Source organism: Macaca mulatta, chromosome 6 (assembly GCF_049350105.2).
Source record: "Macaca mulatta isolate MMU2019108-1 chromosome 6, T2T-MMU8v2.0, whole genome shotgun sequence".
NCBI lineage: Eukaryota > Metazoa > Chordata > Mammalia > Primates > Cercopithecidae > Macaca > Macaca mulatta.
In genome coordinates this window covers 186170051-186195834 of record NC_133411.1, presented here as the reverse complement: position 1 = coordinate 186195834, position 25784 = coordinate 186170051, and the positions used below count along the sequence as shown (strand labels likewise).

At 43.0% G+C, this 25784-nt stretch overlaps 1 protein-coding gene across 7 annotated transcripts in view; it reads right to left on the bottom strand.

Moving 5' to 3' along the window:
- The window catches only part of NSD1 (nuclear receptor binding SET domain protein 1), a 176995-nt gene that overhangs the window by 81800 nt on the left and 69411 nt on the right, over positions 1 to 25784 (bottom strand). For 6 of the 7 annotated variants that reach the window (XM_015141499.3, XM_015141502.3, XM_015141497.3 and 3 more), the window contains 2 exons: positions 16397 to 16569; positions 8019 to 10575 (listed from right to left, as the gene is read on the bottom strand). In XM_015141499.3, coding sequence (XP_014996985.2) covers positions 8019 to 10575; positions 16397 to 16569 — 2730 coding nt within the window. Of the gene's footprint in view, positions 1 to 8018; positions 10576 to 16396; positions 16570 to 23894; positions 23981 to 25784 lie in introns of those variants that run through there. The other variant, XM_077937468.1, reaches the window with a different exon arrangement.

Below are 25784 nucleotides of genomic sequence, written 5' to 3'. Positions count from 1 at the left end.
TTGAGCCCAGGAGTCTTGAGACCAGCCTAGGAAACACAGTAAAATCCTGTTTCTACAAAAAATTACAAAATTAGTCAGATGCCATGGTGCACACCTGTAGTCCCAGCTACTTGAAACGCTGAAGTGGGAGGATCACTTGAGCTCAGAAGTTTTAGACCCACCTAGGCAACATAGTAAAATCCATCTGTACAAAAAGGTTAAAAATCAGCCGAGTTGGGCCGGGCGCGGTGGCTCACGCCTGTAATCCCAGCACTTTGGGAGGCCGAGGCGGGCGGATCACAAGGTCAGGAGATCGAGACCATGGTGAAACCCCGTCTCTACTAAAAATACAAAAAAATTAGCCAGGCGTGGTGGCAGGCGCCTGTAGTCCCAGCTACTCGGGAGACTGAGGCAGAAGTATGGTGTGAACCCGGGAGGCAGAGCTTGCAGTGAGCCAAGATTGCGCCACTGCACTCCAGCCTGGGTGACAGAGCGAGACTCCGTCTCAAAAAAAAAAAAAAAAAAAAATCAGCCGAGTATGGTGGTGCATGGCTGTAGTCCCAGCTACTTGGGAGGTGGAGGTGGGAGTATTGATTGAGCCTGGGTGGTTGAGGCTGCAGTGAGCCATATCACCACTGCACTCCAGCCTAAGTGACAGAATGTGACCCTGTCTACGCTTTGGGAGGCTGAGGCGGGAAGATCAGGCGTTCGAGACTAGCCTGACCAACGTGATGAAAGCCCGTCTCTACTAAAAATACAAAAAAATTAGCCAGGCGTGGTGGTGGGCACCTGTAGTCCTAGCTACTCGGGAGGCTGAGGAAAGAGAACGGCGTGAACCCGGGAGATGGAGGTTGCAGTGAGCCGAGATGGCGCCACTGCACTCCGTCGTGGACACCAAGAATGAAACTCCGTCTCAAAAAAAAAAGAAAAAAGAATGTGACCCTGTCTAAAAACAAAAACACAAAAACCCAAACAAAAAAGTAATTACATAAATATAATAAAGACTATATATGAAAAGACCACAGCTAATATGCTTGACAGTGAAACACTGAAAGCTTTTCCTCTAAAGAGCAAGGGAAATATACTCACTGTAGCAACCTATTCAACACATTACTTGAAGTCCTAGCAGAGTAATTAGGCAATAAATAGGCAAGCAAGAAGCCAAATTATCTCTTTGCAGACGACGTGAACTTCTATGTAGGAAACCCTAAAGATTCCACATGCTATTAGAACAAAGAAGCAAATTTGGCAAAGTTCCAAGATACAAAATTAAACCTGAAAAAACAGTTGCATTTCTATATACTCATAATGAACAATATGAAAGGAAATTAAAACAATTACATTTACAATAGCATAAAAAAGAATAGAATACTTAAGAATAAACTTAACCAAGGAGGCAAAATGGCTGTACACTCCAAAACACTGTTGGATAAAATTATGGAAGACATAAATAAATGGAAAGATAGGCTGTTTTCATGGACTGGAAAACTTAATATTGTTAAGATATCCCAGCCGGACGCAGTGGCTCAAGCCTGTAATCCCAGCACTTTGGGAGGCCAAGGCCGGCGGATCACAAGGTCAGGAGATTGAGACCATCCTGGCTAACACGGTGAAACCCCGTCTCTACTAAAAATACAAAACAATTAGTCCCAGCTACTCAGGAGGCAGGAGAATGGCATGATCCCGGGAGGCAGAGCTTGCAGTGAGCCGAGATCACGCCACTGCACTCCAGCCAGGGGGACACAGCGAGACTCTGTCTCAAAAAAAAAAAAAAAAAAGATACCCCTACTACCCCAAGGAAACTAAAAAGTCAATGCAATCCCTATCAACATCTCAATAGCCATTTTTTTTTTTTTTGCAGAAATAAAAAACTATCTTAAATTAGTGTGTAACCTCAAAGAACTCCCAAAGAAACAAAACAATCTTGAGAAAAAAAAAACTGGAGGCCTTACATTTCCTAATTTCAAACATATCATGAGGCTATGGTAATCAAAACAATATTGTACTGGCATAAAAATACAGACATATAAGTCAATGGAACAGAATAGAGATCCACAGAGATCCCTGGCCAGGGTGGTGGCTCACACCTGTAATCCCAGCTTTTTGGGAGACTGAGGCAGGAGGATCACTTGAGCCCAGGAATTCAAGAAAAGCCTGGGCAACATGGTTGGATCCCATCTAAATTTTACTAAAAATTAAAAGAACAGAGATCCCTGAAATAAATCACATATATGGTCAAATGATCTTCAACAACAGTGCCAAGACTACACAATGGGGAAAGGATAGTCTCTTTAACAAATGGTATTGTGAAAACTGGATATCCACACGCCGAAGAATGAAGATGAACTCTCATCTTACAACTCATATAAAAATTATCATAAAATAGATCAAAGACCTAAACATAAGACCTCCAACTATGAAACTCCTAGAATAACACAAACGAAAAACTTCATGATATTGGAATGAACAATAATTTCCTGGCTATGAAACCCAAAGCACAAGTAAAAATTTTTTAAAAAGCAAAAACGGAAAATAATATCACATTAACTTCTATACAGCAAAGAAAACAATCAACAGAGTGAAAAGGCAGGTACAAAATGGGAGAAAATACTTGCAAATCATACATCAGATAATTGGTTAACATCCAGAATATATTAGTAACTTACACCTCATTTTTTTTTTTTTTTGAGGCGGAGTCTCGCTCTGTCGCCCAGGCTGGAGTGCAGTGGCAGGATCTCAGCTCACTGCAAGCTCCGCCTTCCGGGTTTACGCCATTCTCCTGCCTCAGTCTCCTGAGTAGCTGGGACTACAGGCGCCCGCCACCTCGCCCGGCTAGTTTTTTGTATTTTTTAGTAGAGACGGGGTTTCACCATATTAGCCAGGATGGTCTCGATCTCCTGACCTCGTGATCTGCCCGTCTTGGTCTCCCAAAGTGCTGGGATTACAGGCTTGAGCCACCGCACCCGGCCACACCTCATTTTTTTAAATAACAAGATTTAAAAATATGCAAAGGGATATGCACAGTAGCTCATGTCTGGAATCCCAGCATTTTGGGAGGCGAAAACAGGAGCATCATTTGAGCCCAGTAGTTGAAGACCAGCCTGGGCAGCATAGCCAGAAAAGTGTCTCTACAAAAAAAAACACAAAAATTAGACAAGTGTGGTGGCATGCACCTGTACTCCCAGCTACTCAGGATGTTGAGATAGAAGGATTGCTTGAGCCCAGGAGTTCGAGGCTGCAGTGAGCTATAACTGCACCACTGTATTCCAGCCCGGGTGACAAAGAGACCCAGTATCATTTTTTTTTTTTTTTTTTGAGACAGAGTCTCGCTCTGCCGCCTAGGCTGGAGTGCAGTGGCGTGATCTTGGCTCACTGCAAGCTCCGCCTCCCGGGTTCACGCCATTCTCCTGCCTCAGCCTCCCGAGTAGCTGGGACTACAGGCGCCCGCCACCTCGCCCGGCTAGTTTTTTTTTGTATTTTTTAGTAGAGACAGGGTTTCACTGTGTCAGCCAGGATGGTCTCGATCTCCTGACCTCGTGATCCGCCCGTCTCGGCCTCCCAAAGTGCTGGGATTACAGGCTTGAGCCACAGCGCCCGGCCGAGACCCAGTATCATTAAAAACATATGTAGGCCGGGCGCAGTAGCTCACGCCTTTAATCCCAGCACTTTGGGAGGCCGAGGTGGGCGGATCATGAGGTCAGGAGTTCGAGACCACCCTGGCTAACATGGTGAAACCCCATCTCTACTAAAAATACAAAAAAAAATTAGCCAGGTGCAGTGGTGGGCACCTGCAGTCCCTGCTACTCAGGAGGCTGAGGCAGGAGAATGGCATGAACCTGGGAGGCAGAGCTTGCAGTGAGCCCAGATCACGCCACTGCACTCCAGCCTGGGCGACAGAGCAAGACTCCATCTCAAAAAAAAAAAAAAAAAAAAAAGTATATGGGCAAAGGACTTATAATATGATGCAGCAATTATGCAAAACACTATAGAGGTTCATCAAATTAGAAGTAGGCCAGGTGCAGTGGCTCACACCTATAATCCCAACACTTTGGGAGGCCGAAGCAGGAGAATCACTTAAGGTCAGGAATTTGAGACCAGCCTGGCCAACATGGCAAAACCACTGTAATCCCAGCTACTTGGGAGGCTGAGGCACAAGAATTGCTTGAACCCAGGAGGCAGAGGTTGCAGTGAGTTGAGATCACATCATTATACTCCAGCCTGGGTGACAGAGCGAGACCCTTGTCTCAAAAAAAATAAATAAATAAAAGTAGAATTCCCCTATGTTCCACCAATGCCATTCTAGGTATTTATCCAAAAGAATTGAAAACCACTGGGTGCAGTTGCTCATGCCTGTAAACCCAGCACTTTGGGAGCCCGAGGTGGGCAGACCACCTGAGGTCAGGAATTCGAGACCAGCCTGGCCAACGTGGTGAAACCCCGTCTCTACTAAAAATACAAAATTAGCCATGTGTGGTGGCGTATGCCTTTAATCCCAGCTACCTGAAAGGCTGAGGCAGAATTGCTTGAGCCCAGGAGGCAGAGGTTACAGTGAGCTGAGATTGTGCCATTGCACTCCAGCCTGGGCAACAAGAGTGAAACTCCATCTCCAAAAACAAAGAAAAAAAAGAAAGAAAACCAGATCTTGAGGAGATACCTGCATATCCATGTTCACTGTAGCATTATTCACAATAGTCAAGATATGGAAGCAACCTAAATGTCCAACAAGCAATGAATTGATAAAGAAAAGATGCTTTTGTATGAAAAAGAAAAAGTATGTTGGAATATTATTCAGAAGTAAAAGAAGAAGGTTATCGGCAGGGCATGGTGGCTCATGCCTATAATCCCAGCACTTTGGGAGGCCAAGGCGGGTGGATCACGAGGTCAGGAGATCGAGACCATCCTGGGGAGCATGGTGACACCCTGTCTCTACTAAAAATACAAAACAAATTAACCGGGTGTTGTGGCATGTGCCTGTAGTCCCAGCTACTCAGGAGGCTGAGGCAGGAGAATCGCTTGAACCCACGAGGCAGAGGCTGCAGTGAGCTGAGATCACACCACTGCACTCCAGCATGGGCGACAGAGTAAGACTCTGTCTAAAAAAAAAAAAAGGTGATCCTGTCATGTGCTACAACATGGATGAACCTTGAGAACATTATGCTAAGTGAAATAAGCCTATCACAAAACAACAAATACTGCATGACTCCACTTACATGAGATATCTAAAGTAATGAAATTCACAGAAGCAGAAAGAATGTTAGTTGTCATGGACTGAACAGAGGAGAAAATCAGGAGTTGTTGTTCAACGGGTATAGAGTCTCAGTCAAGCAAAATGAAAACGTTCTGGAGATCTGCTGTTGTACACGGTACATGATTCATGACACTAAAATACACACTTAAATACTGATTTTTTGTTTATTTTGAAATGGAGTCTCGCTCTGTCTCCCAGATTGGAGTGCAGTGGTGCAATCCCAGCTCACTGCAACCTCCATCTCAAGAATTCAAGTGATTCTCCTACCTCAGCCTCCCGAGTGGCTGGGATTACAGGAGCGCGTCACCACGCCCAGCTAATTTTTCTATTTTTAGTAGAGATGGGGTTTTGCCATGTTGGCCAGGCTGGTCTTAAACTCCTGACCTCAGGTGATCCATCAGCCTTGCCTCCCAGTGCTGGGATTACAGGTGTGAGCCACCGCACCTGGCCGTAAACACTGTTAAAAGAGTAAATTTCACTCTAGCCTGGGCAACAGAGTCAGACCCTGTCTCAAAAAAAAAAAAAAAAAAAAAGAAGAAGGTATGTTTAGGTTACATGCTTTTTAACCATAATTTTAGAAAAAAAACAGAAGAACTGATACCTACTACAAGAGGGATGAACCAGAAAACATTAAACTAAGTAAGGGAAACCAGACCCAAAAGAAGCACATATTGTATGATTCCATTTCTATGAAATGTACACAACAGACAAATCTACAGATAGGTAAAAACTGAAGGCAGATTGATAAGAGTTCAGTGTTTCTGTCTGGGATGATGCAAATATTCCATAATTGATTGCACTGATTGTTGCACAACTCTGTGACTATACTACAAACCACTCAATTAAAAACGTTAAAAGGTGAATTTTATGATATGAGAACTGTATTTTCAATAAAGCTGTTAGAAAAAATTCTATTATGATACACAATTTCGAGAATCGTATGTTAACAGATATTGCTGTAAAGAAAAAATATATTTGTATACACATATATACACACACTGCTTTATCCTCAACTATATTGTGTGACGTTAATATCTTAAAAGATGGCCAGGCACGGTGGCTCAAGCCTGTAATCCCAGCACTTTGGGAGGCCGAGACGGGCGGATCACGAGGTCAGGAGATCGAGACCATCCTGGCTGACACGGTGAAACCCCGTCTCTACTAAAAAATACAAAAAAAAAAAAAAAAAACTAGCCGGGCGAGGTGGCGGGCGCCTGTAGTCCCAGCTACTCAGGAGGCTGAGGCAGGAGAATGGCGTGAACCCGGGAGGCAGAGCTTGCAGTGAGCCGAGATCTGGCCACTGCACTCCAGCCTGGGCGGCAGAGCGAGACTCCGTCTCCCAAAAAAAAAAAAAAAAAATATATATATATATATATATCTTAAAAGATTTCTGTTTGGCCGGGCGCGGTGGCTCACGCCTGTAATCCCAGCACTTTGGAAGGCCGAGGCGGGGGGATCACAAGGTCAGGAGATCGAGACCATGGTGAAACCCCGTCACTACTAAAAATAGAAAAAATTAGCCGGGCGCAGTGGCGGGCGCCTGTAGTCCCAGCTACTCGGGAGGCTGAGGCAGGAGAATGGCGTGAACCCGGGAGGCGGAGCTTGCAGTGAGCCGAGATTGCGCCACTGCACTCCAGCTTGGGCGACAGAGCAAGACTCCGTCTCCAAAAAAAAAAAAAAAAAAAAAAAGATTTCTGTTTTCCATCTGCCGCTAGGTACAACACTTGGGTACTTCTGGTATTTTTATTTGTTCATAATCCTCATTCCAATAGGGATTTAAGACACCTAAGACCTTCAAATAAGTACTGTAGAATACTTGGCAGTTTTTTGAAAAGCACATATGCTTCATCGAATTGTCCACACAACAGAAGGACCTATCTTAAATAGTGGTCAAAGAAAACCTAACATCCAGCCAGACGCGTTGGCTCATGCCTATAATCCCAGCACTTTTGGCGGGCGGATCACTTGAGTTCAGGAGTTCAAGATCAGCCTGGCCAATGTGGTGAACCCTCATCTCTACTAAAAATACAAAAATTACCAGGTATGGTGGAGGATGCCTAAAGAAAAAAGAAAAAAGAAAAAAAAAAAAAAAAAAAAAAACCCTACCATCCAATAGAGCCTATTTGCTTTCTACAACCTAACAACTGGATTTAAATCCTAGGAGCCTCTCAATTACTTGCAATTACATACTGAGTCCCAAAAAGCTTGGAGATTTTAAAAGGTAAGAAATGGGGAAGAGGTCAGGCATGGTGGCTCATGCCTGTAATTCCAGCACTTTAGGAAGCAGAGGCTGGCGGATGGCGTGAACTCAGGAGTTTGAGACCAGCCTGGGCAATACAGTAAGACCTAGTCTCAAAAGAAAAAAAATTAAAAAAAAAAAAAAAAGAGAGAGAGGGAAAGACAGAGAGAGACAGAGAGAGAGAGAGAGAGAGAGAGAGAGAGAGAGAAAGAAAGAAAGAAAGAAAGAAAGAAAGAAAGAAAGAAAGAAAGAAAGAAAGAAAGAAAGAAGAAAAGAAAAAATAAAAGAAAAGAAAGAGAAAGAAAAACATTATAGAGATTTACTTGAAAAGGTTGGGGAAAAGGCTTCTGGTAAAGCTTAACTTTTGAATACATATGGAAATCTCATCTTCAAAATTCAGACCTTTCTACATAAAACTCCTTCTTCATTAAAGTGATGATTCTTGCCCCCCAGTTTATACTTCACTTTATCATTACAACAGATCAATTTCAGAAGGGCAATGTTTATCAGCACTTTCTCCAATTTCTTTTTATCACATTTAGATGTCCTTACCTGGTTCAGGGAGCTCAGCCTGTGGTGTCAAACTGGGAATTCCTGGCTCCTTTTCCATGTCACCAATGCTGGCACTGGATTTATCACAAACATTTAACCGTGGCCCAACTGAATCTAAGCAATCAGCATGCTTTTGATCTGTCAGTGGTTCCTCAAGTATGCTTGCTGAAGAAGTTCTATGCTCTGGAAACTCATCCCGCCCCTCCTGCACAGGGTCACTAGGAAGTAAGGCCCCAAAGGCACACTCAGAGTTTTCTTTCTCTTTAAATCTGTTCATGCGCTTACGAGGTTTAGTGCGCCTTTGGTTTAAACGCTGCCACCGCTTTTTAGGCACCACTTGATTTACACCATTGAGTTCATCATTCTCACTGTTCATTACAGAGTCCAGCTCTGGGCCTTTTCCGTTTTCAAAAGAGGGTCCTTTTTCAGAAATTTTACCAGGATCAGATTGCTTAACCTTGTTATCAAAATGCACATCAGAAAAATGGTCACCATCTTCACTTGTTAAGTGGCCCATTATCTGAAGGGGTTCCTCTTTACTAGGATCTTCTGCCCCACCTCTCAATGAACCTCCATGTTCTCGGTCTCCCTGCAGTACAGCATCAAGAGTCACACTTGAAAGCTGATTCAGTTTTCTTTTGCGCTCGGTCTTTAATGCTTTACGATTCACTGTGTTCTTTACCACTTGGGCTGAAAAAGCATCTCGCAATTTGGATGAAGGCTTTGATCTTCCACAGTTGCGCCTAGTAACACAGTTTGAACGACTTTTACCAGAAACAGGGAGATCTCTTTTGTCGGACACTAAGCCAGGTAGCGAAGCAGACAATTCCCCAGACAATGCAGAGTCACCTCCACTAGGGCTAAGATTGGCGGAGTTCTGAGTGCCATCTCCCTTTTTCTCTGAATTGTGTGTGGAGCCTCCTGAAACCAAAACCTTAGAGACTCCTACAGGACTATTAGTAGAACAGTCCCCACGACCAGGACTCCGGTAAGAGACCAGGTTTTGAGCAGTCATCAACCGCTGCTCCTTTGTCTTACTATCATGCATATCTTTCAACATCATTAGCAATGTACTGAATTTGTAGTCTGGTTCAATAGGTATGTGATTCTGACTAGGAGAAGAGAAAAGTAATGGTTTTGATGGCTTTGATGTTCCAGAGTCACTGACATCCTCACCTAAGGATCTGTAAGAGAGTTCCTTCAACTCGGATAAAACATGTTTCACCACTGCAGTTTCTATGTCACTTGAATCCCTGGTTTTCTCATGCATATTGTTCAGTAGTTTTAGACCATCCACTTTCCCACTTTTAGAAATGCTGGCCAAAGGAGAGCCTTTGGTATCAGAAGAGCAGCATTTCAAACTGTACTCATCATTTGTAACTGGGGGTTCTACCATAACTGGATTTTCTTTGTGTTTGCACTTTATACTTCGGAACTTGGGCTGTTTGCTTTTCGAATGTAATAGAGCTTGATTTACTGCCCCACCCTTTATTAGTGAGTTCTCACTGGATATGCTTGATGACATGTTGAATTTTGGAGAGAGATCGTCACTTGTAAAATCTGATTGGGGTTTGTGAACAAGAGTAGATGCCTTCAGGTCAGAGAGATTAACCTGAGATGTCTCAGTTCCAGGTTCTGCACTCTTAGTACAACCCATTAAGTGGTCTGTATGTGAGTTACTAATGAGAGGCTTCTGTTTTGCTTTTACCCTAGTGTTTGTGGCAGCAAACCTAGAATACTTTATCTTTTCATTTTTCTGCATAGATAACATGTTCTCTGTTCTATCAAAAGCATCTGTAATTTCAAGGACACTGTTATCAGACTCTGAGCTGTGTTCTATGGGATCCAGGTCACTGCTTCCATCATCAGAAGTGGTACAGATACTAATGGAATCACTTCGCTTTTCCTCATCACCTGCTCCAATATAGCAGAGCTTCACTTTTGAACCACACACCAAACTTCGTTGGGGTTTATTCTTCTCTCGAGAACACTTGGAGATCAAAGCACCCTCAGGTAAGCCCAATAAAGCGTCACCATTTGAAGTCTCAAATTCTTTCTTTGCAGTGTTTTTTCCACAGGAAGAAAACAGAAAACTTCCTGGGGCAGTGTTGGACCCTGTGAGGCTATTTGCTATCCTGGAAAGTTCATTAGAGGCCTGCGTGTCAGATATATCCCCAGAGATAAAGTTTAGGCCAAGGTTCTCTGGAATCTTTCCCCTCCGTTCATCTTTATGTGCTTCAAATTGTATGTGGCCCTTTTTCACACTAGTCCTTTTTGGATTATCAGAGCTCTTTCTGGCTCGAGATTTAGCACAAGGCTTTTCCTTCTCATCTGCAGAATGTTCAGAATCAAAAGCCAGTGATTTCAAGCAGCCATTAAGCAACAGGTCATGTTCTGACTCAGGATCATTTGTGCAGTCCTCAAACGGCATATCTTCCTCACTGTCCAACTTGATTGAACCAGGAATACATTTTCGGTTCTTTGACCCCTTGGGAACATCATACTGTTCTGCAAGTCCAACACTGGCTTCCCATTTACTCAAAATTTTCTGAGGAACCTAAATTTAAAGGAGAAAAAGAATTATCACTTATCAAAGAAATGGGTGGGGGAAAGGGAGATGAAATCAGAAGCTTTTTTTTTTTTTTTGAGACAGAGTCTTGCTCTGTCACCCAGGCTGGAGTGCAGTGGCACAATCTTTGCTCACCGCAACCTCTGCCTCCCAGGTTCAAGTGATTTTCCTGCCTCAGCCTCTCAAGTAGCTGGAATTAAGGCTCCCGCCACCACACCCAGCTAATCTTTTGTATTTTCAGTACAATCGGGGTTTCACCATGCTGGCCAGGCTGGTCTCAAACTCCTGACCTGAAGTGATCCGCTCACCTCAGCCTCCCAGAGTGCTGGGATTACAGGTATGAGCCACCATGCCTGGCCTGAAATCAGAAGCTTTTCCAAACCTGTCGGGCCTCCTACTTTTATGGAACTAGCCAGGTAGTTAGCACCTGAGCTCAAGCAGCATCTGAATCATCCTAATGAAGCTTCCTCAATAATACTTCTACTAATAAGATTATATCATTAGAGTAAGAACTGATCTCACAAAACAGTCTACCCTCCCTGCATTTATAAGCACAAAGGAGAACACAGACTAAAACTGGTAACATTACATTTCTAAATTAAAGAATACTCGGCTGGGTATGTGGCTTACGCCTGTAATCCCAGTATTTTCGGAGGCTGAGGAGGACGGATCACCTGAGGTCAGGAGTTCAAGACAAGCCTGGCCAATGTTGCCAAACCCCATCTCTACTAAAAATAAAAAATTTAGCCAGACGTGGTGGCAGACACCTATACTCCCAGCTACTGTGGAGGCTGAGGCAGGAGCATCACTAGCACCCGGGAGTTGGAGGTCACACCACTGCACTCCAGCATGGGGAACAGAGCGAGACTTCATCTCAAAAAATTAATTAACTAATTAATTAACAAATATGAAGGCCAAACGTATGTTCAGTTGCATCCAAAAGAAAGTAGGGAGGCTAAGACACGAGAATCATTTGTACCCAGTAGGTGGAGGTTGTAATGAGCTGAGATCATGCCACTGTACTCCAGCCTAGGTGACAGAGCAAGACTCCGTCTCAAAAAGAAAAAAGAAAAAGCAAGAAAAAAAAAAAGAAAAGAAAGCAAAAGGTTAAAGAAGATGAATATAGAAAAAACAGGATAAGAGGAATCAGCAGGTTTGATCCACCTCCTTACATGACTTGAAATTTGAAATTCTAGTTATCACTAGCCACCTGGCTAATCAATCATCGACTATAAATGTTAAATATAACCTGGATTATAACCAACCCGTCTCCTAGGCTTCCTCATGTAATCCAGAGTGATGACACTGAAGACACATGGGTACTGCGTTATCTTTTCTTCATACCTCACAGCATGAAAATATTGAGACTCTGAAATACAGCTAATTTTTCACACTCTTATTTTCTTCCTTACCTCCACACAATAGGCGTTAGTCAAGATTCTAACTACCACATAGTGTTCACAAATACTTTAATATTTGTGAAGGGGATGTTCTGCAGAGCAAGTAAACATTAAGGTCATTGCTGGGGACGGTGGCTCACAGCTGTACTCCCAGGACTTTGAGAGGCTGAGGCAGGTGGATTACATGAGCTCTGGAGTTCAAGACCAACCTGGGTAACACAACGAGACCCTGTCTCTACTAAAAATACACACACACACACACACACACACACACAGAGACACACACAGAGACACACACACACAAACTAGCCGGACATGGTGCATGCATATGGTCCCACCTACTCAGTAGGCTGAGGTAGGAGGATCACTTGGGCCCAGGAGGTGAAGGTTGCAGTGAGCCAAAATCGTGCCACTGCACTCCAGCCTGGATGACAGAGCAAGATCCTGTCTCAAATTTAAAAAAATAAAATAAATAAATAAAAGCCTGGGAGAAGTGGCTCACACCTTTAATCCCAGCACTCTGGGAGGCTATGGCAAGAGGATGCCTTCAGTCCAGCTGGGAAACACAGGGAGACCCCCTCTCCTAAATAAATAAATAAGTAAATAAATAAATAAATAGGCTGGGTGCAGTGGCTCACGCCTGTAATCCCAGCACTTTGGGAGGCTGAGGCAGGCGGATCACAAGGTCAGGAGATCGAGACCATCCTGGCTAACACAGTGAAACCCCATCTATACTAAAAAATAAAAAATTAGCCAGGCATGGCGGCGGACACCTGTAGTACCAGCTACTCGGGAGGCTGAGGCAGGAGAATGGCATGAACCTGGGAGGCAGAGCTTGCAGTGAGCTGAGATCATGCCACTGCTCTCCAGCCTGGACAACAGAGCGAGGCTCTGTCTCTAAATAAATAAATAAATAAATAAATAAATAAATAAAAATAATGAGGGTAACGCGGCTGGGCACAGTGGCTCACGTCTGTAATCCCAGCACTCTGAAAGGCCAAAGTTGGGGCGGGGGGGCGAGGGGTGGTCACCTGAGGTTAGGAGGTTGAGACCAGCCTGGCCAACATGGTGAAACCCTGTCTCTACTAAAAATACAAAAATTAGCAGGGCATGGTGATGCACGCCTGTAATCTCAGCTACTTGGGAGGCTGAAGCAGGAGAATTGGTTGAACCCAGGAGGCAGAGGTTGTAGTGAGCCAAAATCATGCCACTGCATTCCAGCCGGGGCGATAGAGTGAGACTCCATCTCAAAAAGAAAAAAAAAAAAAAAAAAAAAAAATTAGGGTAATTAGAGGAGTAGCCTTCTCTTACAAATAAAGGATCAAACTGACAATTTGGTGTGTGTGTGTGTATATATATATAAATTTTTTTTTTTTAATTTTTAAACACAGAAACACATATCCACTAATGTTCATGATTGAGACCAGAGTAAATCAATTTTCCAGAACCTGAAAGTCCCAATAAACACCTCTGAAAAGATTGGTAACTCTACATACCTAAAGACTTAACAAAAAAACTGATACATCCCCATCAGCAACCAGCTGAAATATCTGAAAGGAAGCCATTAACCTCTTTCATCCTAACAACACATACTAATTGTTTCTAAAGCATCAATCGTATGTCATATTAAATATTTTATACTTATTTCTAATGTTTACAACAGTTCTAGAAGGTGTAAGTTATTGTACTAGCTTTAGACATGAAGACACCAAGTCTTTGAGAACTCAAGTCTTAAGTGGCAGACCCTGAATATGAACTCTAAATTATCCTAATTATGATTTTTAAAAATAGTCTACAAGTATTGCCAGCATGGTATCTCATGCCTGTAATCCCATCATTTTGGGAAACCAACATGAGAGGATTAAATCCAGGAGTTCAAGACCAGCCTGGCCAACATGGTGAAATCCCGTCTCTACTAAAAATACAAAAATTAGCCACGTGTGGTGGCATACACTTGTAATCCCCAACTATTTGGGAGGCTGAGGCATAAGAATCGCTCGAACCCAGGAGGCAGAGGTTGCAGTGAGCCAAGATTGTACCAGTGTAGTCTGGCCTGGGTGACAGAGCAAGACTCTGTTTAAAAATTAATAATAGGCCAGGCGCGGTGGCTCACGCCTGTAATTCCACCACTTTGGGAGGCCAAGGCGGGTGGATCACGAGATCAGGAGATCGAGATCATCCTGGCTGACGTGGTGAAACCCCGTCTCTACTAAAAATACTTAAAAAATTAGCCGGGCATGGTGGCAGGCGCCTGTAGTCCCAGCTACTCGGGAGGCTGAGGCAGGAGAATGGCGTGAACCCGGGAGGCGGAGCTTGCAGTGAGTAGAGATCACGCCACTGCACTCCAGCCTGGGAGACAGAGTGAGACTCCGTCTCATAAATAAATAAATAAATAAATAAATAAATAAATAAATAAAAATAAAAATTAGCCACTGTAGTTGTACATATCTGTAGTCCCAGCTACCCAGGAGACTGAGGCAGGAGAATGGCTCGAGCCTGGGAGGTCGCTGCTGCAGTAAAAGATGACTGTGCCACAGCAGTCTAGCATGAACAACATAGAGAGAAACCCGCATCAAAGACTAATAATAATAAATAAAAGTATTTAGACCCAGGGGAGTATAAAACACCAAACTAAGAACTATTATTTCTCCTTCTAGAATTGAATATAAAAGAATATCAAATCTTAGAGACAAACAGTAGAATGGTGGTGACAGGGGATGGGAGAAGGACAAATGGGGAATTACTGTTTAACAGGTTAAAGAGTTTCAAATTTATAAGATGAAAATAATTGTGAGATCTTTGCACACCATTATGAATGTATTTAAAACCATTAACTGTACATTTAAAAGTGTTTAAGATAGTAATTTTTATACTATATATATTTTAACACAATAAAAAAACTGGAGGAAAAAAAGAGTATTAAAATAAGCTTGTATTTTTCTAAGCCAAATTTAACATAAAACATCAAGCAAAAGAAAAAAAGCCACAACACTGATGGTTGAAATATAATTAGAGTAGAAACTTTAGACTTAGGCACTGACAAACATAAAAAAGAAAATTATTAAGGCCGGGCGCGGTGGCTCAAGCCTGTAATCCCAGCACTTTGGGAGGCCGAGACGGGCGGATCACGAGGTCAGGAGATCGAGACCATCCTGGCTAACACGGTGAAACCCCGTCTCTATTAAGAAATACAAAAAACAAAGTAGCCGGGCGAGGTGGCGGGCGCCTGTAGTCCCAGCTACTCGGGAGGCTGAGGCCAGAGAATGGCGTGAACCCGGGAGGCAGAGCTTGCAGTGAGCTGAGATCTAGCCACTGCACTCCAGCCTGGGTGACAGAGCGAGACTCCGTCTCAAAAAAAAAAAAAAAAAAAAAAAAAAATTATTAAAAACCTTATTGTTCTCGGTGGACACAGTGGCTCACGCCTATAATCCCAGCACTTTGGAAGGCTGAGGCGAGTTGATCACCTGAGGTCAGGAGTTCAGGACCAGCCTGGCCAATATGGCAAAAGCCTGTCTCTACTAAAAATACAAAAATTAGCAGGGCGTGGTGGCGGGCACCTGTAATCCCAGCTACTCAGGAGGCTAAGGCACAAGAATGGCTCAAACCTGGGAGCCGGAAGTTGCAGTGAGCCAAGAGCATGCCACTGCACTTCAGCCTACGTGACCGAGTGAGACTCTGTCTCCAAAAACAAACAAACAAAAAACTGTATTATTCTCATTAATAGAAATAATTAGTCCAAGGGGCAAGAAGCAGAATATTTCATTTTAATGATCACTTTCTTCATGCATAAAATATAACAAAAGAATGGTCATGCTGTCATAATTTTCACTACTCTGAGTGACAACAGTAAAGATAACTAAAATAATTTATCAAAAAATTGAGTATAAATATGTCACAAGCTAGCCTCAGCCCACTGTATCTGCTCCCTAGCTATTTTCTCACAGATATTCTACTACCAAAGGAAATAACTTACATTTCAAAAATATAATGCTTTTTCCTTGCCTCCTCTTTGGTAACTGTCAAGTCGATAATTATTTTTAAAAGGCCAGGCCAGGCGCGGTGGCTCACACCTGTAATCCCAGCACTTTGGGAGGCTAAGGCAGGCAGGCTGCTTGAGCTCAGGAGTTCAAAACCAACCTGGCCAACATGGCAAAATCCTGTCTCTAATAAAAATACAAAAGTTAGCCAGGTGTGGTGGTGCTCGCTTATAATCCCAGCTACTCAAGAGGCTGAAGCACAAGAATCACTTGAATCTGGGAGGCAGAGGTTGCAGTGAGCAAAGATTGCGCCACTGCACCCCAACCTGGGAAACAGAGCAAGGCTCTGTCTCGAAAATAAATAAAAGGTTATTTTCTTTATTTTTCTTACTTGCTTCTGTCATTCAATAAAAAGCCTTTTTCTTTTCCTACCTTATGCCTATATCCTTTTTCTTTCTGTTTCCCTCTTCTCCTAAGGACAGGTAGCTCTTCGAATTGATGCCTGCCTTCAAACATGACGATTGCTTTTCCAGCCACCCAGGCTCTCTCAGAAGGATCTCCAAAAGCCTCCACGTAGTACTGCCGATAGGGCCTCCGGTTGGAAACTAAGGGTAAGAAAATTAGAATCATTAATCAAAGAAATTACTTCTCATAATTAAGACAATAGCCACATCATTGCTGCCAGAGAAGACTGTTTGGAAACAACTAACATGCCCACTGAACTAGAAAATCTGGAGTAGATCATACTCAAGGAAAATTTTAAGTATTCTATATGTGTTGCAAGAAAATACACAGGAGGTTATGAAAGAATCAGTAGTCTAGTCTGATGATGTCATATAGCTTCAAAACCAGTTAAATGTAGATTAACTACAAAGAAGAAATCAAGACAGTAGACAGGTAAGTCTCTTTCACTATCAGTCTATAATTTCATTGTTCCAAAAATACAGAAGACATGCGATAAGCCCACAGCAACAAAAATATCAAGAAACAACAACAACAAGAAAACATGAAAAACACTAGGCTAAAATAAAAAGAGGAAGAAATGTTTCAGCAAAGCAACATGTATGATCTGTTAACATTTATAGTGTAGTTACTCATAGACAAGCACCACACAAGGTGCTTTGCATGGATTCCTCCCCACAACCACACCCCCAAAATAATGTATGGCTTTGATATTTTAGATATAGTAAGTTCAATAACTTCAGAGAGAACAAGTGCATGGTCAAACACTGGTTTTGCAAAGAAAGTGAAATATGGTATTTCAAATTAGGGAAATTTTAAAAGAAAAAGGAAAGCCTACCAGTAATAAAACCAAAAATAAATCCAGTTTAGCCTATAATTTCTTGGCTGTCTAAAGTTCTATACACACAATTAAAAATATGAAAACATAAATCCTATATAGAAAAGATTATAATTAAAGTCATCTAGTATATGTTATCTTCCACACATTTACAATTTTATTAGCAATTTCTATTACATTAAAAAGTGTCACAAAAGAAAGAGATGACAACACATGTTTAACAATTTGTCACTTTTAATAAAAGGAAATAAAAATCATTTCATATGAAAATTCACTTTAACTCACATCTAGTTCCCTTGTAACAACCACATCTTGTTTCAAAACACAGAAAAGAATCCAAATAACCTTTGGAAGAATTATGGAATGACTACTTCCTTCAGAATGAAAAATGAAAAATGAAAAAAGAAAGACAAAGGAAGGGATTTATAAACTGAACTGTCAATGGTAACTTCTGGTTTCAAAAGTGTACACATGGTAGTTTTTCTATAAAAACATAGCTTAATAATGAAACTAAAACTTAGTTAAATTTTGTGTTGTCGGCCGGGCGCGGTGGCTCAAGCCTGTAATCCCAGCACTTTGGGAGGCCGAGGCGGGCGGATCACGAGGTCAGGAGATCGAGACCATCCTGGCTAATAGGGTGAAACCCCGTCTCTACTAAAAATACAAAAAACTAGCCGGGCGAGGTGGTGGACACCTGTAGTCCCAGCTACTCGGGAGGCTGAGGCAGGAGAATGGCGTAAACCCGGGAGGTGGAGCTTACAGTGAGCTGAGATCCGGCCACTGCATTCCAGCCTGGGCGACAAAGCGAGACTCCGTCTCAAAAAAAAAAAAAAAAATTTGTGTTGTCTCGTTCATTTTAAAAACAAACTCCGATAAAAAAAAAAAAAAAAGAACTCCTTATTTCCCACCTACTGAATTAAATCCTTCAATAAAAATCACCCACAGGAACTGGAACTGGTTAATACACACGTGTGTACCTACATAGAGGTTCTTAAAGTCAATTTGAGAAATAAATCACTCTCCCATGAATCAATACATTGAATTGGCCAGGTGCAGGGGCTCACACCTATAATCCCAACACTTTGGGAGGCAGAAGTGGGAGGATTGCTCGAGCCCAGGAGTTCAAGACCAGCCTGGGAAACATAGCAAGACCCTATCTCTACTAAAAATTAAAAAATTAGCTGAGGATGGTGGCATGTGCCTGTAGTCCCACCTTCTTGGGAGGCTGAGAAGGGAGGATCACTTCATCCTAAAAAGTCAAGAATACAGTGAGCCATGATCACGCCACTGCACTCCACCCTGGGCAGTACAGCAAGACCTTGTCTTAGAAATAAATACATAAATAAATTCAATTAACAGATAAGAACTTCTGATGTGCCAGTAACATGAGGAAGAGAAAAAAGAACTCACTGTCTGACGGGTAAGTCATATATAAACAGATGACAATACAAAAGGCATAACAACTGCAAAAATAAACACTCATTTCTTAAAAAAAAAAAAAAATTAAGTGGGAGGAGACAAATGAAATACTTGAATAACTTATTATTTTTTTTTTTTGAGACAGAGTTTCGCTCTTGTTGCCCAGTCTGGAGTGCTATGGCACGATCTCGGCTCACCGCAACCTCTGCCTCCCGGGTTCACGCGATTCTCCTGCCTCAACCCCCCAAGTAGCCAGAATTACAGCCATGCGCCACCACGCCTGGCTAATTTTTTGTATTTTTAGTAAAGACAGGGTTTCTCCATGTTGGTTAGGCTGATGTCAAACTCCTGACCTCAGGTGATCCGCCCGCCTTGGCCTCCCAAAGTGCTGGGATTACTTACAGGTGTGAGCCACCACGCCAGACTGAACAACTTTTAAAGTTAAACAGTTTGGCCAGGTGGGATGGCTCATGCCTATAATCCCAACACTTTGAGAGGTTGAGGCAGGCGGATCACCTGAGGGCAGGAGTTCGAGACTGGCCTGGCCAACATGGTCAAACTCTGTCTCTACTAAAAATACAAAAAGTAGCCAAGCATGGTGCAACATGCCTGCAATCCAAGTTACTAGAGAGGCTGAGGCATGAGAATCGCTTGAACTCGGCAGGCAGGGTTTGTAGTGAACTGAGATTGCACCACTGCACTCTAGCCTGGTCAACAGAGTGAGACTCCATCTCAAACAAACAAACAAAAAAGTAAACACTTAAAGATAGAATAAAAGATAGAATTATAGTATGAGAGCATAGAACCCTCAAAGGCATGAATGAATAAAACAAAACAAAACTACAGAACAGTGTATCATAAACTGCAAGAAAAGGGAAACTAATCAAGGTTGGGCAGCAACCAGACATGTAAGAGTTTGCGTGGCATGTTATGACCTTAGCCATTGCAGCTTCGACTTTTAGCCGGGCGCAGTGGCTCACACCTGTAATCCCAGCACTTCAGGAGGTTGAGGCAGGTAGATCACCTGAGGTCAGGAGTTCGAGACCAGCTTGACGAACATGGTGAAACCCTGTTTCTACTAAATACAAGAAATTAGCCAGGCACGGTGGTGCACGCCTGTAATCCCAGCTACTTGGGAGGCTGAGGCAGGAGAATCACTTGAACCCGACAGGCAGAGGTTGCAGTGAGCTGAGATCGCGCCATTGCACTCTAGCCTGGGCAACAAGAGTGAAATTCTGTCTCAAACACACACACCCCCCAAAACCTTTAGCCATTATCCTGTAGGCAATGAGGAGTCTCATTTAAAAGGTTCAGTTTTTCATCTTAGAAATATGAATATCCTTGACCTATAAACAATACAATAAGAGGAAATAAGACTCAATAGACCAGCATCACCAAAGTAGTGTGGCCCCGAGATGACTAGAACTTTAAGGCAGTGGCAATGAGATGAACAAAATTTGAAAGATGTTTTTAAAAACACAAGTGAAGGCCAGGCACAGTAGCTCACGCCTGTAATCCTAGCACTTTGGAGGCCGAGGCGGGCGGATCACGAGATCAGGAGATTGAGACCATCCTGGTTAACACAGTGAAACCCCGTTAGCCGGGCATGGTGGCGGGCGCCACCAGCTATTTGGGAGGCTGAGGCAGGAGAATGGCATGAACCCAGGAGGTAGAGCTTGCAGTGAGCCAAGATCGTGCCACTGCACTCCAATCTGAGGAAGAGCGAGACTCTGTCTCAAAAAAAAAAAAAAAAAAAACACCACAATTGAAAAAGACTTATTACATAACTAAAAAGTCACATAGGCTGGGCGCAGTGGCTCACGCCTGTAATCCCAGCACTTTGGGAGGCTGAGGTGGGCAGATCATGAGGTCAGGAGATCAAGACCATCCTGGCTAACACGGTGAAACTCCGTCTCCACTAAAAATACAAAAAATTAGCCAGGCGTGGTGGCGGGCGCCTGTAGTCCCAGCTACTCAGGAGGCTGAGGCAGGAGAATGGCGTGAACCTAGGAGGCAGAGCTTGCAGTGAGCTGAGATCGTGCCACTGCACTTCAGCCTGGGCGATAGAGCAAGACTCTGTATCAAAAAAAAAAAAAAAAAAGGTCACATAAAACAGATCATTAGCCAGTCTGGTCAATATGTTGAAACCCCGTCTCTACTAAAAATACAAAAATTAGCCGGGCATGGTGGCGCACGCCTGTAGTCCCAGCTACTTGGGAGTATCAGGCAGAAGAATCGCTTGAACCCAGGAGACAGAGGTTGCAGTGAGCCGAGATCCTGCTACTGCACTCCAGCCTGGGAGACAGAGCAACACTCTGTCTCCAAAAAACAAAAGAAAAACAAACAAACGAACAAAAAAACAGATGCTTAGGTTGGGCGCAGTGGCTCATACCTATAATCCCAGCACTTTGGGAGGTGGATCACCTGAGGTCAGGAGTTTGAGACCAGCCTAGCCAACACGGCGAAACCCCATCTCTACTAAAAATCCAAAAATTAGTGCCAGGCGTGGTGGTACGTGCCTGTAATCCCAACTGAGGCAAGAGAATCACTAGGAGACAGAAGTTGCAGTGGGCCAAGATCGTGCCTCATTGCACTCCAGCCTGAGCAACAAGAGTGAAACTCCATCCAAAAAAAAAAAAAGAATACAAAAACAACAGATACTTACACAATGTTTATAGAAACATTGTTCAGAATGGCCAAAGGGAAACAACCCAAATATTCTCTGATGGATGAATGGAAAAACAAAATGTGATACTTACAATACAATGAAGTATTATGTAGCCTTTAAAAAAATTAAGAGAGAGAGGGCCGGGCGGTGGCTCAAGCCTGTAATCCCAGCACTTTGGGAGGCTGAGATGGGTGGATCACGAGGTCAGGAGATCGAGACCATCCTGGCTAACATGGTGAAACCCTGTCTCTACTTAAAAAAAATACAAAAAACTAGCTGGGCGAGGTGGCGGGCGCCTGTAGTCCCAGCTACTCCGGAGGCTGAGGCAGGAGAATGGCATGAACCTGGGAGGCGGAGCTTGCAGTGAGCTGAGATCTGGCCACTGCACTCCAGCCTGGGCAACAGAGCGAGACTCTGTCTCAGAAAAAAAAAAAAAAAAATTAAGAGAGAGAAATTCCGAAACATACTATAGCACAGATGAACCTAGAAAACATTATGGTAAGTGAAGTAAGGGGTCAATAGGACAAATGTCTGATTCTAGTTATATGTGGTATCTAAAATAGTCAAATTTATAGAGAAAAAAAAAAACAGAACAGACAGTGGTTACCAAGGGCTAGGGTGATGTTGGTAAATGGGTACAGAGTTTCAATTTGGGAGATGAAACAGTCTGGAGATGAAGTGGTAATGGCTACACAACAATGTTAACATACTTAATGCTACTGAACTGCCTATGTGAAACAATGAAAACATTGGGCCAGGCAAGATGACTCAGGCCTATAGTCCCAGTGCCTTGGGAGGCCGAGGCAGGACAGCACCTTGGGAGGCCGAGGCAGGAGGATCATTTAAGCTCAGGAGTTCAAGAACAGCCTGGCCAACATGGTGAAACCCCGTCTCTACTAAAAATACAAAAATTAGCCAGGTGTGGTGGTACAGGCCTATAGTCCCAGCTACTCGGGAGGTTGAGGCAGGAGAATTGCTTGAACCCAGGAGGCAGAGATTGCAATGAGCTGAGATCCTGCCACAGCCTGGGCAACAGAATGGGATACTATCTCAAAAAACAACAACAACAACAACAAAATTAAATTTATGCTTTGTCTATTTTTTAAAAGTCAAATAACCAATGATGGGGGTATGGGAAAAATCAGAACCAATGCATTCCTAGTGGGAATCTATCCCAATTGTAAGTTGAGGAGCACAATAGATTTGTAGAAAAGTTATAAACAAATCACAGATGCTCCATGACATACCCATTATAAGTTGAAAATATTAAGTTGAATATGAAGGCTGGCCAGACGCAATGGCTTCACGCCTATAATCTGAACACTTTCTGAGGCCAAGGCAGGAGGACTGTTTGACCCCAGGAGTTCAAGACAAGCATGGGCAATACAGGGAGACCCTGTCTGCAAAAAAAATTTAAAAATTAGCTGGGTATGGTGACGCTTGCCTGTAGTTCCAGCTACTTGGGGGGCTGAGGCGAGAGGATCACATGAGTCCAAGAGGCAGAGGCTGCAGTGAGCTGACATCGTGCCACTACACTCCAGCCTGAGCAACAAAGCAAGACCCTGACTCTAAAAAAAAAAAAAAAGAATAATTAGAAAATGTATTTAATACACCTAGCCTATGCTAAACATGCTCAGAACACTTACACTGGTCTACAGTTGTGCAAAATTTCTGACATCAAGCCTATTTTAAAATTAACTGCTGAGTATCTTGTATAATTTATTGAATACTACATTCAAAGTGAAAAACCGAATGGTTCTACAGGTAACTCGAAGTACCATTTCTATTTAATGTGTGTCGCTTTCGCACCATTGTAAGGTCAAAAAATTCTAACTCAAATTGGGGACCTACTATATACAAAATATCCAGAATATGCAAATCCACAGAAAGTACATTAGTGGTTGCTTAAGGCAAACACGTATGGGTGTGGGAAAGATGGAGACAGAGGAAGCTAAAGAGTATGGGGTTCCATGTTAGGGTGATGAATGTATTTTCAAATTGATATCCTGGTGAAAACTTCAAGTATGGGGTTGAGTATATAAACCTAAAAACAGGATAAAGACTATCACTATGGATATGAATTCAGTTTACTGATGACAATTTAAAACTCAGAGTTAATAAAACTGTCATTCCAGACGGATGAAAAAGGATTATTACAGACTAAATATCTGTGTCCTCCTGAAATGCATTATTCTGAAGCCTTGACCCCCCATATGTTGGTGTTTATAGGTGAGGCCTTTGGAGTAATTAGATTTACTAATTTTATACACTAAATATATTAAGAATACTAAATACTATTACTAGATTAGTAATAGATCCCTCACGATGCAGAGGACCTCATGATGCAACTAGCCTCCTTATAAGAAGATGCGAGAGTGAGTACTGTCTCTCTCTGCCAAATGAGGACACAGCAACAAGGTGGTTATCTACAAGTCAGGAAGACAGCCCTTACTTGGGATCTGAATTGGCTAGCACCTTCATCTTGAAACTTCCCTGTCTCTAGAGTCAAAAATAAATTGTTGGCCAGGCACAGTGGTTCACACCTGTAATCTCAGTACTTTGGGAGGCCAAGGCGGGAGGATCACTTAAGGCCAGGAGTTCAAGACCAGTTCATGCATCACAGGGAGATCTACAAAAAATACAAAAATTAGCCGAGTGTTGTGGTGCACACCTGTAGTCCCAGCTACTCAGGAGGCTGAGGTGGAAGGAGCGCTGGAGCCCGGGAGATGGAACTTGCAGTGAGCTGTAATTGTGCCACTGCACTCCAGCCTGAGTGACAGAGCAAGACTCTTTCTCAAAAATAAGAATATTAAAATAAAAAATAACAACAAAAAATAAAAATCCTTCAGAATCCTATATACCTGCAGCATCCTCCCTTCTCTATCTCTGTCTCCATTGCCTCAAATCACTCCAATCTAACTTCTACAATCAAACCAACAACAATAAAAAAGATTGTTCTTATCCCTAATGGACATTTTATTTGCTCTCTAGGCAACACTCAGCAAAATTGATCACATCGTCCTTCTTGAACTAGAGTGGTCCCAGCTCATGTGCAACTTCATTTTCGATGGTTTCAATTACCTGTGATACAGTACAATAAGCTATTGGGGTTGAAGGTAGGGGACAGATTCCCATAACTTTTATTACAGTATAATTGTTCTGTTTTTTTTTAATTAATTTATTTATTTTTATTTATTTATTTTTTTGAGACGGAGTCTCGCTCTGCCGCCCAGGCTGGAGTGCAGTGGCACACGGTCTCTGCACACTGCAAGTTCCGCCTCCCGGGTTCACGCCATTCTCCTGCCTCAGCCTCCCAAGTAGCTGGGACTACAGGCGCCCACCACCACGCCCAGCTAACTTTTTGTACTTTTTTTTAGTAGAGACGGGGTTTCACCATGTTAGCCAGGATGGTCGCGATCTCCTGACCTTGCGATCCATCCGCCTCGGCCTCCCAAAGTGCTGGGATTACAGGCGTGAGCCACTGCACCCGACCCTGTTTTATTTTTATTTTATTTTTATTTTTTTGAGATGGAGTCTCGCACTCTCGTCCAGGCTGGGGTGCAGTGGCGCGATCACGGCTCACTGCAAGCTCTGCCTCCCAGGTTCATGCCATTCTCCTGCCTCAGCCTCCCGAGTAGCTGGGACTACAGGCGCCCGCCACCTCGCCCGGCTAATTTTTTTTGTATTTTAGTAGAGACGGGGTTTCACCGTGTTAGCCAGGATGGTCTCGATCTCCTGACCTCGTGATCCGCCCGTCTCGGCCTCCCAAAGTGCTGGGATTACAGGCTTGAGCCACCGCGCCCGGCCTCAATGCCCAATTTATAAATGATACCTTATAATAGGTATGTATGTACAGGAAAAACATTACATATATGGGATTCAGTACTACCCAGTTTCACACATCCACTGAGAATCTTAGAACATATCTCCAGTACATACTACTGTACTCTAGTCACATTCTACTACTTTTCCTCTTCCATCTGTTTCATCTGATTCTTTTTCATCATTCTTTTTCAGCAAGCTCAGTCTCTTCCATATAGATGTCAAATGATGCGTTCCTCAACGTACCTTTTGTCTCATAGTATCTTCTGTCCCAAAAAATCTCACCCATGCCTTGCCCATGGCTCCAACTAATATGAACAAGAATATGTCCTTTCTGAGTTATAGATACTCCAGTGTTCTCTCAGTAAATGACAATCTACACATCCATCCAGCGATGAAACTAAAAACGTGGGAGTCATCCTGTGATATGGAAACCTAAGAACTGAAAGCCTCAGGACTTCATTCTCCCTCATTCAACATTATCCAATGCATTACTACATCATATGCATTTTACCTCCTAATCTGTTTTTATTTTCTATTCACAATTTTCATCACACCATAATCACTAATAATGACTTCTTTAACCGTCTCTTTTTACTTATTTGTGGTCC